The sequence below is a fragment of the Asparagus officinalis genome, chromosome 10, assembly GCF_001876935.1.
Source record: "Asparagus officinalis chromosome 10, Aspof.V1, whole genome shotgun sequence".
NCBI lineage: Eukaryota > Viridiplantae > Streptophyta > Magnoliopsida > Asparagales > Asparagaceae > Asparagus > Asparagus officinalis.
In genome coordinates this window covers 5,712,749-5,726,708 of record NC_033803.1, presented here as the reverse complement: position 1 = coordinate 5,726,708, position 13,960 = coordinate 5,712,749, and the positions used below count along the sequence as shown (strand labels likewise).

General features: G+C 35.4%; 1 protein-coding gene across 1 annotated transcript; it reads right to left on the bottom strand.

The window, feature by feature from the left end:
* LOC109826380 lies at positions 12,680-13,420 on the bottom strand. Its single transcript, XM_020393412.1, has one exon. It carries the CDS (start codon positions 13,418-13,420, stop codon positions 12,845-12,847), a length of 576 nt encoding a protein of 191 aa, XP_020249001.1. The 3' UTR covers positions 12,680-12,844.

Here is a 13,960-nt window from a genome sequence, read left to right as displayed (position 1 = left end):
ATGCCCATTTGTCATGCCAGAATCTAATCGAGGCACCATTCCCCACTTTCCATCTGACCAAGCTAAAGAAAATGTGATGAGATGCAAGCAGATCCTGGAAAAGTCTTGAGTGTGATATCTTCGGCTGATTGGCAAAAGGGTTAGCTCCATGTTTGGAATATATGGAGAAGAAAACTTCACTAATTAAGGATGATCTGTCAGAAATTTTCCAAATCCATTTGGAGAGGAGGGCAGAGTTAAAGGTGGGGATATCAATTACCCCAAGTCCTCCTTCCACTTTGGATTTGCATACTGTTCCCCAGTTAACTAGGCATTTTGGTCTTGAGAGGCTGTGGCTACCATTCCAAAGGAAATTTCTTCTGATTTTATCAATGGATTTAGAAACCCAAATTGGCAACTTGAAAAAAGAAACTCACTATGGACTATATATAACGAATTAAATTAATCCTAAGATAAAATAAGTCCCCAATCCAAACATGGCCATAGTATACAATTTATTAATTTATTAGTAAAATTGCATACGTACTCCCATGAAATAAATTTCTGAATCCGTTCCTGATCAGAATCATGCTTCGAGTCTCCCTGGTGCCGAATCTTATCTTATAAGAACTTGCATTAATTTCATAAAAGAGTTTTTTTTTTCCCTCACATATATACTTTTGTTCTCTGTTACACTACTACATCATGGACTAGTTGTTAAATTCCACATATGCCACGGTACACAGTTGAGCTAGCTTTCACATTTTCTTCTTAATCTTCTCCAAGTACTGGTAATTCCTCTGATACTGCACAACACCCCAAACCAAATGCCTCAACGATATCTCCGGCCAAAGACACCGCGGGCAATACAACAAACAATGCGTCGTCTGCCATAAAAGGAAATTGCTCAGCCGAGTCTCTCCTGAAGTCCTCACCAAAATATCCGGATCCGGACACCCTGCGTAATACATGTTCTTCTCCAAATCCTCCACCGATATCGATGCATCGCCATCAATTTTCTCAGTCACCGCCCCCTTAACTCCGTGAACGATCTCATCTGTCGAAGTATACGCCAAACAAATCAACAGCACCATCTTTGTATTCTTCGCCGTTGCATCCATGACTCCCTGTATCGCTTCCCTTGTTGGCTCATCCAGCGTGTCCAACTTCCCTAGTGTTGAAATAAAAGAAAGAGAAAAGAGTTCGTTAATTGGTTATGAACAACATGAATACACCTCACATTGTATATACGGGTTATGGAATATCAATAAAAGGAAAACTATAATGTTCCCTTTCAAGCTTAACAAGGGTAGAGGTTAGTAAAGCTCATCGATCTTGTCCGGAAATTAAAGACAACAATCTACTGCTCGCGTACCTCATTCATATCAGCATGCAAGTGAGATTGAAATGAACCTGATCATATGAAAAAGTAGTAGAGGCAAAAACAAATCCAAGAACAAGAAGTTTTACGAATGATCGAGTAGGGCTGGAATTGAATTACCCGAATATGTATCGGATACTGAGACATTTGTAGTTGCATTCGTTTAACGTTTTTGGATTCGAATATGAATTCGAATATCATTCTCTGATACTGCTAACATCTCTCAGATCCCGAATTCAATCTCATTTGAGAATAGAAGATGGAAGTTAGACATCAAGATTTCCTTGATAGGGATCAGATATTGAACTCGGGCTTCGACCTTCATGCGCTGGCAACATTTCACTCACATCTAGAAAAGGAAAACAATTTTCTTTCTCGTTATTTTAACTCTATTCCCTCTGAATCTTTTATCCTTTCCTACATAACATAAGAATAATGCTAGATGTATTATAAATTTTACATTATTTTGCTAGTGCAATATAAGTTTTTTGAAAAATTGAAATATTAACCATACTACGATTCAGAAAGAAATGTCACACATGGTTATGTCTTGTGTTACTAAAATAACATAGAATTTCTGATTCATTTAGGATTACATGTCACATATTAATATAACGAGCTAAGAGTCTGCCTTATTCATGCTATTCTCTCTGTTAAAGTAAGAGACCGAGGGTCTTGGGTAAATTTTACTTGAATTGAATATTAGTTAAGTGTGTACACATATATATACAAGTAGAGGAGGGTGAGGTTTGTCCTCATAACCAATGTGGGACTAAACCCACTACTAACACAATATTATCAACAGCCCCCCTCAAACTCATGTTGAATCAAACAAAGTGAGTTTGCATACAAGAAACTGGAATCAATGAACGGGTAAGGCCTTTGTGAAGAAATCTACAAGCTCGTCAGCGGATGAGACATGAGGAAGGAGAATTGTCTTGTCATTGATAACTTGTTGACAGACAAAATGAGCGTCGATCTCAATATATTTTTATCTTTTTATCTAAATTTATGCAGGAAAATTGATGCTGGCTGAAACAAGTTAATCTGTGTGTGCTTTTCACTTACTGTGGAGACCTTTTAGTTGAACATAGGATACTTTTTTTTTAATGAAAGAGGAATTTTAGTTAAACCAATGGAGACCTTTTAGTTAGACATGGGACACTTTTTATTATAATGAAAGAGGAATTTTAGTCATGTACTTTGGACAAAAGAAAAAACTTATACTAAAGTCATTGTAATGAACTAATGAATTGTTCCTTATGTTTGGTTGTTTGCTTGTAAAGTTTGGAGTTTCATTTATTTGTTTGTGACACGAGCAGGTATAAATCATAGAGTTTTTGTTTTGTTTTGTTCTTTATTAATTTTGAAACTGTAGGTTTAAAAAAATGTGTGATATCTAGAAGATTGTAGGTCGTAAAAATTGATCTCAAATTTGTATTAATTGAATTGTTTGTTACAAATTAAAAATCAATTTTACACAGAAGAAGAGAGAATTTATTCGATCTCTCTTTGTTTAACGTGGGATATTTGGGGCGATAGGATGACTCTCTTGATGATTGAGTCGTGTTAGCTAGCTTCCCTTTGACGATTTGAATGAGGTTGTGAATAAACTTTAGCGCGTGGTAAAAGCTTGGTCTTCTGAGTTCGAATATCCGAGCTGGAATGTGAAGGCTGAATGCACAAAAATGCTAGGTTCGGTTTGATGCTAGATCTCTCAATGCTTGTTGCCTCCTTTTTTTTGGTAACCACCAGAGGCTATTTATAAAGGAGAATGGTTCGTAACCAACTCCTAAAAATGTGGGAAGTGGGCGTAACCACTTCCATAATTCCAGCTTGCGTGGCTGACTTGGTCAATACAGACGGACTTGACCATTCAGGCAAACTAAACGAGGTTGGCGAGCTTGGCGACCTCAGTGAGCCTACAGGAGAAGTTGAATCATGCAGGGGAACTTCGTAAGTTAAGCGTTTAGGCGAGCTTAACTCGTGTTGGCGAAGTTAAGTATTCAGGCAATCTTAACTTCGCACGAGCCACCCTGGCGAAGCTCAATCAGTTCAGGCGAACTTGACTTGGTATGGATCATTCAGGCGAAGCTAAGTTATCAGGCGAACTTAGCTTGATGTGCAGAGATAGGCGAACTTGACTTGGCTCATGTGCACTTGGTTGTTCAGGCGAACAAGCAAAACAAGCCTTGTTCATGCGAACCTGAATATTCAGGCGGGTTTCAGCCATGCAAGCGAACGTTTGAATTTCCTTTGTTTAGAATAAAGATAATTTTATTTGCCGACAATGATTTTCTTTGATCGGTCAAAATTGAAAACCGTCCCCTTTGGTATATATAATCGTTCTCATATCTTGACATCTGAAAACCGTCCTCATTGCTAAGTAAGTTTTTGCATATTTGAAAAATACAACCATCTCCTTTGGTAAAAACTGTTAGCGTAGATCACAAATAAAACTGTCCCCATAGATACATAATTGAATTCATAAATCACAAATAAAACCGTCCCCCTTGGTGCATAAGCATCACGGTATCTGAAAAATATAATTGTTCCTGTTGTCACATAACTGTTACCGTATGCAAAAATATGAACCGTCTTAATAGTTAAATCGTCCCCAAATGTTATAAATGCGAACAGTTCACGAATCGCGCTACTTGAATCATGAACCGTTACGTTAGACCAAAGACTACTGCAGCAATGGTATCGAATGAGTAACCGTTTTTGTAGGCCTATGAGGACGGTTTTGTTGTCTAGCAGGGCAGTTATAAACCGTCCCCACAAACCAATTATGCGGTAGTAAGTAGTTGATCAGTCATAGTTGAATATTTAGGAAAGGACTGAAACAGTTGATGCACCTCATGACGCTCGTACCAGGCTAGCCATTCTTCATATATATATGGAATCACGTTCAGGAAGCATGGAGCGTAATTCTGTCCAAAAAGCTTACATTTGTCCAAAATGAGACTGCAGTGAGGAACTACCTTTGCATTGTAGAGCAACGTGTTGCAGAAGATATACCTCTTGTACACCAGAACACTCAGTGAAACGCTCAGTGAGGCGAGTCCACATGGCCCGAGTAGAGGGAAGCGAACCAATTTCGATCAACAGTGAAACCGGAAACAACATAGCGAGTGAGATAATCCATAACATGAAATTCCTACAACTGCCAGTCTGAACTCTCCTTGATATAGAGAGCACAATCGGTCTGAAGATCGACATCACCACTGTCAAATATAATAGTACTGGATGAAGCAATAATGTTGATAGACGGTGGAACTGGTCCCGTACTAGTGAGATGATCAAGCAGACCAGCGTCACACAAGACATTGGTGACAATGGTGAACCACTCTGCCCAGTCACTTTGATCATTGAGGGGCAGAGGTGGTTTAAGAATCTTCTCTGAATGAGTCATAACAGCAAACCGAAGTTCAAGATAATAATCTTTGAACGAAAAAACCTGAAGGTTAGAATGGAACCCGATGGTTTAAAATAGAACACGAATGTTAGAATGGAACCTTAAGGTTTAAAATAGAACCCGAAGGTTAGAATGGGACCCGAAAGTTTAAAATAGAACTTGAAGGTTTGAATGGAACCCGAAGATTTTATATATACTAGATCTTATACACGTGCAATACACGTGGTTAAATAATGTGATTAGTTATTTTGGGTTTATTTTCTTACTAAATTTTATTCCTCGGTTACTCTTTGATAGTTTTTGCTCACTTTGATTAAGTATTTTTGGTTTATTTTCTTACTAAAATTTGTTCCTCGATTACACTTTGATTATTTATTTATTTAATGTTTGTTTGAATAGGCTACACTCAGTTTAAATTTTTATGTTGATAGCTGAATTGTCAAGAGATAAATATAATCTAAAATTAATTTAAATTTTTATTTCATTTGGATCGGCATGAAACCGAGCTTGACCTGAGGAAGTATAATGTTATAAAAGTGAAAACACTTAAAAAAATAACATTATAAAAGAAAGATGAATAATAAAGCCAACGAGCCAAGATGATTGATTTAAAGTGGGCTAAAATGACAGAAAATAGTTAATGAAAGAAATCATAAAGTGAATATCAATACTAACTCTAGTATACTTTTATATGATAAAAGCATCCACATATGCATATGAAAGCACTAAAAATAGTTTTTGAAAATCTCTTCTAAAGATTTCTAATTTTACTAAAAAAAATAAAACTATTATATAATAATTCATAAAAAAATTACCTTTTGTTGCTTCTATTTTATTTTTTATTGAGTCGTGATCAATCGTTATTCATCTTTATCTTTTTCCTGGGCAATTCTAGAATAGTGTCTTCATCGTCTATAACGATTGTGATATGAGACTGAAGCATATTATCTTTCCTTGAGCTCATTCATCTTTTGTCTTCTCGTCTAAATTCACAAAAAAGTTGAATATATTTCTTATGTTTAACACAAACTTCTGACAATATAGACTTTGATTTTTTTTTCTATTTCAATAAGAATAAATATTAATTTCATATATATAAAAAATTTTGTGCTTTTAATTTATTAATTAAATAAGGTTAGGACCTACCTTTTTTTCTCTACAACGAATTCTTCTGTATGTTGTGCATCCAATAAGAGTTTCTGTTGTGTCATAATGTTACATTTGCTCTGTCTGTGTCATTTTCTATAAGGATTTGAACTAAATACATTATATTTTTTATTTTTAATTTGCTTTAAATTATAATATTAATATTTAATTTTGATATATTTATTTCATGAAGAAGGGATATCACTTAACCTTGGTACTACATCATCGTCGATTCTACAACATTTATCATTTAGACACTTATTATTAACATCTTTATTCATTTTCTTGTTGCAGCATTTGCAAACATAGTACCACTGCTCAACTCTATTATAAATGGTAGTTATCGTTACCTTAAAGGTGTGATAGTGTGTCTGTATATTAATAAATTATTCTTATGTTTAATTGTATGAAATTTAGAGTAGGTTTTCTAAGATCATACATCTTTCGAATGTTATAATAGTTATATATATTAGTAATTTGAATTTCTGCTGCATTTATAAAGAGCCTTAATGAAGATACTTTTATCTTGGCAGTTTACTCTAAAAGAGCGTTGTATATTAGCTTTAAAATTTAATATTTTTTCTTTACGGTGTTATATGGATGTTTGTTTGGTTTACTTACTATTCTCTTGTTTCTTTAATAAGTTGTATCTTTTGGATTGATATATATTATTGACGTAATTTACGATGACATGCATATCTCCTCTATAAATTTGAGACAGATATAAGGTAAATTTTATATTTAGTGGCCTTTAATAAGAATTTTAGTAATGAAACATACTACCTTCATATTTAGATATCTTGAATTCTAATAGTGTTATTACATCATTATCTTTGATCATGTCTTTAAGAATTGATCATTCGTTAGTAGCCATACCCTCATATAAAGTCACACACAGGGTGGTAACACTATATAAGAAAAAGAAAAAGGGCAATTTTATATTTTTTGCTTACACAAAGTAATGACATAGTAATTTTTCTTTTATCTTCCATGAAGAATGTTTCTTTGACTGGAACAAATTTGCTCAATATATTCTTTAGGGGGTATTCAGTTAGTGTTTCTTTGATAAATATAACTTATATTAGTGTTAATTGAAGTGATTCATGGATGTCCGAAATTTCATTTGAAATGAAATTTGCTTGATTCTTTTGAAGGATATCTCTAAATTTTCTAATAGTTCTCCATACATAAATATTTATTTATTTACCCTATAAATATTATTACCATTAGAGATCAAATTTTATAAATTATAATCAATTAATGTTAAGTTATTATATTATAGTTTTTTTACGATTTAGTCTTCTATCAATTAATGATATTTATGTGTTTTTGTTGCTCTAACGTATTGGTAAAATTGTATATATACAATTATTTTAATTTATACAATAATATTATTTTTTAATCTATCATATATTTTTTTTAAATTTTTATTCTTTAACTGGATATTTTTAATTTGTTATTATTAATATTTTTTACCAGTATCAACTTGACTTTTTTTAGATTCTAAAAAGGGATAGTAAACCTTAAATTATAAGTTATTTATATATCTTAATGAAAGAATATCACACAAATTACTCTTTTCTTTGCCAAGTTCTAAATTTTTAGTTTTTTGTGTCATTTTAAACTTTTGAGAGTATTTTGTCTAATTTTTAAAACTTTTTGCTTTTTTTGTAATACTTCATGTAATAAACTGATACTACGGAGCTGTTTTGTATATTTTATTAATCTTATTTAAATTGTTGAGCCATAAATAGTTCATGAGGTATTAGGATAGGATATAAGTATGATTAGGATAGATTATAATTTAAATTAAATATTTAAAATAGTACATGGTAATTTTGACTTCCAGAACTCATGCTTTTAAAGGGAGTATGATTTTTGTTTTCCTTAATTTTTTTTATAATTTTGGAATGACTTTTGTCTCTTTAATTTGTTTGGTGGATTTTGTAAATATCTCATCCATATTATGTACATTTGTAGGTGTACGTTGTTCTTGGGTTTGACCTTTTTATTTGTCTCATTAATTTATTTGGTTTTTACATATACGCCCTTCATTTTGTAGATATTTATAAATTTGGCATTTAAAATTTTTATTTAGATTTATATTTCAATTTAAACTGTATCATTATCTTCATACTATGTATATTCAATAAGAATTTATTAATTTATCAGCTTACTCTTACTTAATTAAATAATATTTAAATTCTAAAGGTATTTTTGTCTACCAAAAGATTTTTTTCGAACTCGTGCTTTTAAAGAGAGTATTATATATATATATATATATATATATATATATAATACTCTCTTTAAAAGCACGAGTTCGAAAAAAATCTTTTGGTAGACAAAAATACCTTTAGAATTTAAATATTATTTAATTAAGTAAGAGTAAGCTGATAAATTAATAAATTCTTATTGAATATACATAGTAGGAGGGAAAATTTTATTTATTTGGAAAAATTTTATTAATTTGGGAAACCCTAAACCAAGCTCTGATACCATGTTAAAGTAAGAGAGAGAGAGAGTCTTGGGTAAATTTCGCTTGAATTGAATATTAAGTGTGTACATATATATATACAAGTAGAGAAAGGTGAGGTTTGTCCTCATAACCAATGTGGGAATAAACCCACTACTAACACAATATTATCAACACTCTCTTTCAAAATAAGAGACATTTTGATGATTATCTTAAGTTTTTTTCTAATAATGGTAATTATTATAAAACCTCTTTAAAGTATAGTCGCTTATTATGAAAGCCCCTAAAGTTATCTATCATTGCAAAACACCGTGCAATTAAAAACACTGTTAAAGCCCATTGATATTCCAAAACTACCCTTTTCTTCTTCCTCTTAACATATTTCTCTTCTCTCTTAAAGACAAACACATGTTAGAAATTTGAAACTAATTCCAACTAGAAGATAAAGGCACTGTTTGGCAACCAAAAAAAGTATCTTATCTAAGAGCTTGTGTCTTATTGACTTGGTCAATAAGCTAGTAGAGCTGTTTGGTGACCAAAAATAGGAGAAGATTATTTTGGAGATTGTGTCTTTTGCAAGTAGTTTTTGGAAAGCTATCTCAAGTAGCGTTTGTCTTTGGGAAGGAGCTGTCAATTTTTTTCTTCCGTTTTTGCTCCTAATAATTCTAATTTTATATCAATAATATTACATGACCTTTTTAGTCATTTAACAAATTTAAGCTAGTTGTACAGCTTCTTTTGCCAAACAGCTCTAGTCAATCAGCTAGCTACACAACTATCAGCTAGCTACACAACTATCAGCTTTCAGCTACATTTTCACAGCTTTCAGCTAGCTTCACAGCTTTCAGCTATAATCTCGCAGCTTTCAGCTAGTTTTGCCAAACAGTGCCAAAATCAAAGGAACTGAAGAGATTATCTTGATATTATACTAATTCCCTCTTTGCAGTGGTAACGGATATTTGGGTTTGATGTGAAAAGAGGCAAAATAGGTATTCGAATAGTGTGAGGAAGAAGTGCAACACTATTGAGGGGTGTTTTTTTTTTTTTTTAAGTAATGGATTTTAACAGTTTATTTGAGAGGAGGGGGTATTGTAATTAAAAAAAAACAGGGTTAGCGGTTTCATGATAACTACACAATATCCAGCGCAGGCCTTTTCTAAAAATAGGTGGGTTACTGTTGGGCTGGATCTGACGTCAACATGCCATATGAAAACTTCGGAAACTATGCGGCTCCAAATTAAGTCGAGGCCCAAATTCGATCAGTTCAAGGAAATCGTGTTGGGAAATTGGACCTCATGCGAGTCAGACAACAAGATGTCCAAACCCCGTCGGTGACCTTGATACGGACCGCAATGAAACCAGTATTCAAGTCCAATACAATAATTAAAGAAGTAAAACTTTGACTTGCGGAAAATAAAACAAAACACATTTTCAAATGAAATGGGTTAAAGATTGACTTTTGCATATATTTGACCAACAAAATGTCTCACGCATTGCGCTTTCATACAAAAGCAACTAGCATGTTGATTTCACGATAGGGCTTGGGAGAGTCCTTTTTCAGGCTTTCATTGGTGAAAAAAGTTGGTAGACCAAACTGAGTCTGACTCCAGCCTCAATCTTCAACCGGCTGAAACCAAAGCCCCCAGTATCGTCGACTATAGTTATTTCTTGACCAATTTCCAACCTCTCTCGCTTCATACTTGGACTTAACTTTATTTTGTCATAGGAAAAGTGGCACTTCAACAATGTGTGTAATTTCCTTTCATATATGTCATACCTGAGTTTTAGTCCCCCACCCTCCCTTTTAAACCTCCTTTAAAATAGATTCATTCTATAAAAAACCATATTCAATCGTCAATTTTATATGTAAATTGTTAGTAAACATAATTTGTTGCAGCCAACTACCTGGAATCATTTTTAAGTCGAGTTTTTTTCCGACTTTGTTATAACTAGTTGTTAGATACCAAGTATATCAGGATGCCTTTGAATTTCATTAGGTGTAGGGGAAGTTAAGGGAATATGGAGAAGATAATAGAAGGGAAGGTAAGAGAATTCTTTTTCCCTAGTTTCCACTCCATTTAAGTGGGGATTCTATTTATTGTAAGGTAATCAAGGAGAATAAGTTTTATTTTGGAGAAACAACATTATTATGGGAATGTACATGCGGTGGTATGCCACAAGTGAATATTTGCGACAAGAAATGAATCCCAATTTTCGGATGACTGATCCCTCTAATTCGGTCCATCTAACGTCCTTTTCGGGAGAATACTTTCCCCGCTAAAACTTTCGAAACGAGGTGAATAGGTTCCTCTACTTTCACATATCTCCCCGTTATCCAAACGTACCTTAATGAGATGATATATTGATATGTAATCAAGGTTAGACATAGGTCAATCTGAAAAGTTGGCCCAGATAAAGGCGTGGGCATGGGCCGCTCACTTGGGCCAATTCTGACCAATCCGGGGCCCAGCCCGGCCGTGCTCAAGATTGTTTTTCAATCAATCCAACCCTTTGTTATTGATTTAGCCCAACCCAGAGGCATGGCCATGTGCCATAGCCTATGGAATAGGGAACAAGGAGTATTTGCACGTGCAGTCGTGAAGGGAAACATTTCCGTTTCCTTTTGATATTCTGGGAGTATTTATTCTTTGAGACCCGAGACAACAAGAATGTCTTTTGATAGATTTAGGCTTTGATTCGAGGAGTTGTATAGCTTATAAAAGCACAAGTCAGTAACAGCGTACACGATGTCCTTTTTCACAGTGTAGTAGGCACGATCGAGCTAGAGAAAAAATAATCAGCGGCTCGACCCCCGCGAACCGCTCGTGGGACCGCGGTTCAGATCCTGCCCAGCTATGCGATCGCTCTCGGGCCGGGCTGACTTTTAACTTGTGGCTGCTCGATATTGAATTGGGTCCAGCTTCGAGGAAACCCGAGTGAGCTAGTTCATAGGTCAGGTTCGGCCGGCCCACACGCACCTATATCTAGATGGTTGATTACAACAAAAAAAAATTAATACGATATATATATATATATATACATATTCACAATCGAAAGTGATATCTATATAATGATCAATAGAAGGCTACTAGAAGGGTGGGGGAAACCGAAGTTTTAGCACAAATAGATACCGTAATAATACAGTAGATTAATTAATGTGCATGCGGTTTCACAAAGTTCGAACAAACATCTCGTGTAGTGGCATCCTCGTGATTTCGGTCGACCACGGGCCTGTATTATATACTACTCTACTCGCACGCGATCACAAACGGCGCACGCGCTACCGCGTGCGCGTTTACACGCTTGTACAAAAGCCGTTGCAGTTTATTTTCGATCGCATGATCGCATGACCCGATAACAACTCTATCAATTACAACCCCACCTACCCGCTTTATAACGTATTATTGTACTGTAGATTTGTGTTTGCAATCAATGATATGTCCAAAAATGATAACATATTATTGTACTGTAGATACAGGGAGGAGACACCTCACTCATTATGCAATAGGGAGGAGACACCTCACCTGTCCCCTCCATTGGTCCCATATTTTGGGTCCTTAAATCATTTTCCTAACATATTATTGTACTGTAGATACAGGGAGTGTCTCTTCTTGTTTTTGATTTAGAATACCAAATCAAGAACCCTATATTTGGAATACCATATAGGGAGCTTGTTAGAGCCAAATATTCACATCATACTCCCTAAATTTGAGCTTAGGACATGGGATAGGGAGCCTCTTGAGCTAGGACAGTGGTTTTACCGAGCTTTGGTTGTTGCGGAAGAGGCATAATAAATTTACCCACAGCAAAAAATCAAGGAAAAAACCAAGTATTGTGAAAGATGATGTTGACCACAGCGTAGTCTGCGTAGAGGAGCACAAAAATATATCTTGGGAGTCCATTCGTTCGCAGCGGAAAGCTGAGAGATAAAATTCACTAATATGCAAGCTCCATCTTTTTTATTAAATTTGCATGTTGCGGATAAAATTTTATTTATTTTAGTTTTCAGCTCTGAAAACGTTTGGGCAGTCCCTAGATCTCACATAATATTAATCCACATGGTATCTGGTTTAATGGTGAAGCAAAATCAAACAAGCCTTATCTAGGGAAAAGATTGCTTGCTAAAAAGTTGCAATTTTTTCCTTTAATTTATATATTTGCTCATACGAAAAATCCCATCGTAAATTTTTTTTTTTTTTTTTTTTTGCATTAGTTTAGAAACTACTTTGTAAATCGATATCAAATACATATTATCTAAATAAAATCTGCCGAGTAAAGAAAATTAGGAATAATATCAGCCAATTTATACAAATTAACTGACTAAAGAGAAAAGATCTAAAGAATCCTATCACACACACTGATCCCGTAATTTACCCCCCGAAAAAAAACATAATATTATTTACAAATAATAACATCGAAGTCAAGGGGGCAAAAAATTCCAATTCCTCTACCTTAAAATCGACGACGGCGACCGTTCTTGAACGACTTTGGCCGTCTTCTTCGATCGGAAAACCCTCATCGGGCTCGGAAAACTCCACTTCCTCCCCTTCAAGATCGGAACCCCGACGGATCTCGACCTCGGCAGCTTCTCGATCTTCTCGGCCTCCTCCTTCTCCTTCGTCTTCAAGAATCCCCAGATCCTCCCCCATTTCCTCCCCTTCTCCGACCTCCCCTCGTCCTCCTCCTCCGGTCTCATCCGTACGAGCGGAACCGCGACCGATCTCGACCGTTGAAACGCCGGCTCTCTGTCGATGAGGGCCGAGACGCGGCCGACCGCGCCGGAGACGCTGGATCTGGCGGGAAACTGGGGATCTAAGGAAGAGGAGAGAGAGGAGAAGGAGGAGGATGAAGACGACGAAGATGATGAAGGGAGGCAAGAGCAGGGGCGGTAGCTGAGACAGGTGGGGCCAGAGGAGGAGGAGGCGTGGGAGAGGGGAAGGCAGACGCCCGGGAGCGCGCGGTGGGAGGGGTGCTTCGGCATTCTGTAAACGGACTCCTCGTCGGGGATGAGATCGTGATCCATCGCCGACGGATCTCCGGCGATCTCAGGTGAGTTTCAATTAAAAGCCTGGTTTTTATTTGTGAACGAGAATGCGGGAACCTGGATTTTTAGAGAGAGAGAGAGAACGTGCGGGGAGTGCTTCGTATATAAAGGGGGAGGAGAGAGAAAGCTGACTGTGGTTAGAGTGGAGTTAACCGGGGTTAAGGTTAGTAGGTGGTGGAGCTCGTATTCATAATTAATAAAAAAAAATAAACCAACTCAACCATAATTTTCAACAAAAAACAGCTTAAGAATAATTTCCGTTTGATTCGGTTTTAAATTATTTCAGTGTCTGTTTGGTACATAGGAAGCATAAGAAGTAAATAAAATTTATCACTTTTAGAATCATAAAGAAAAAAAATAGCGGAAGTACTATTTTTTCCCCATAAATTTTTGGAAGTAGAGGGAATATTGTTTCTTCTAATTCATTCACTTTTTTCGTTCGGCAGCAATTATAAATATTTGTTAGGAAGTGAGAAAGAGGATCTTTCGAGATATTTAAAAATAAAGAATATCTATGAA

Excerpts from the sequence above, each read along its gene's own strand:
- LOC109826380 (XM_020393412.1), bottom strand. The coding sequence starts at position 13,420 with ATGGATCACGATCTCATCCCCGACGAGGAGTCCGTTTACAGAATGCCG.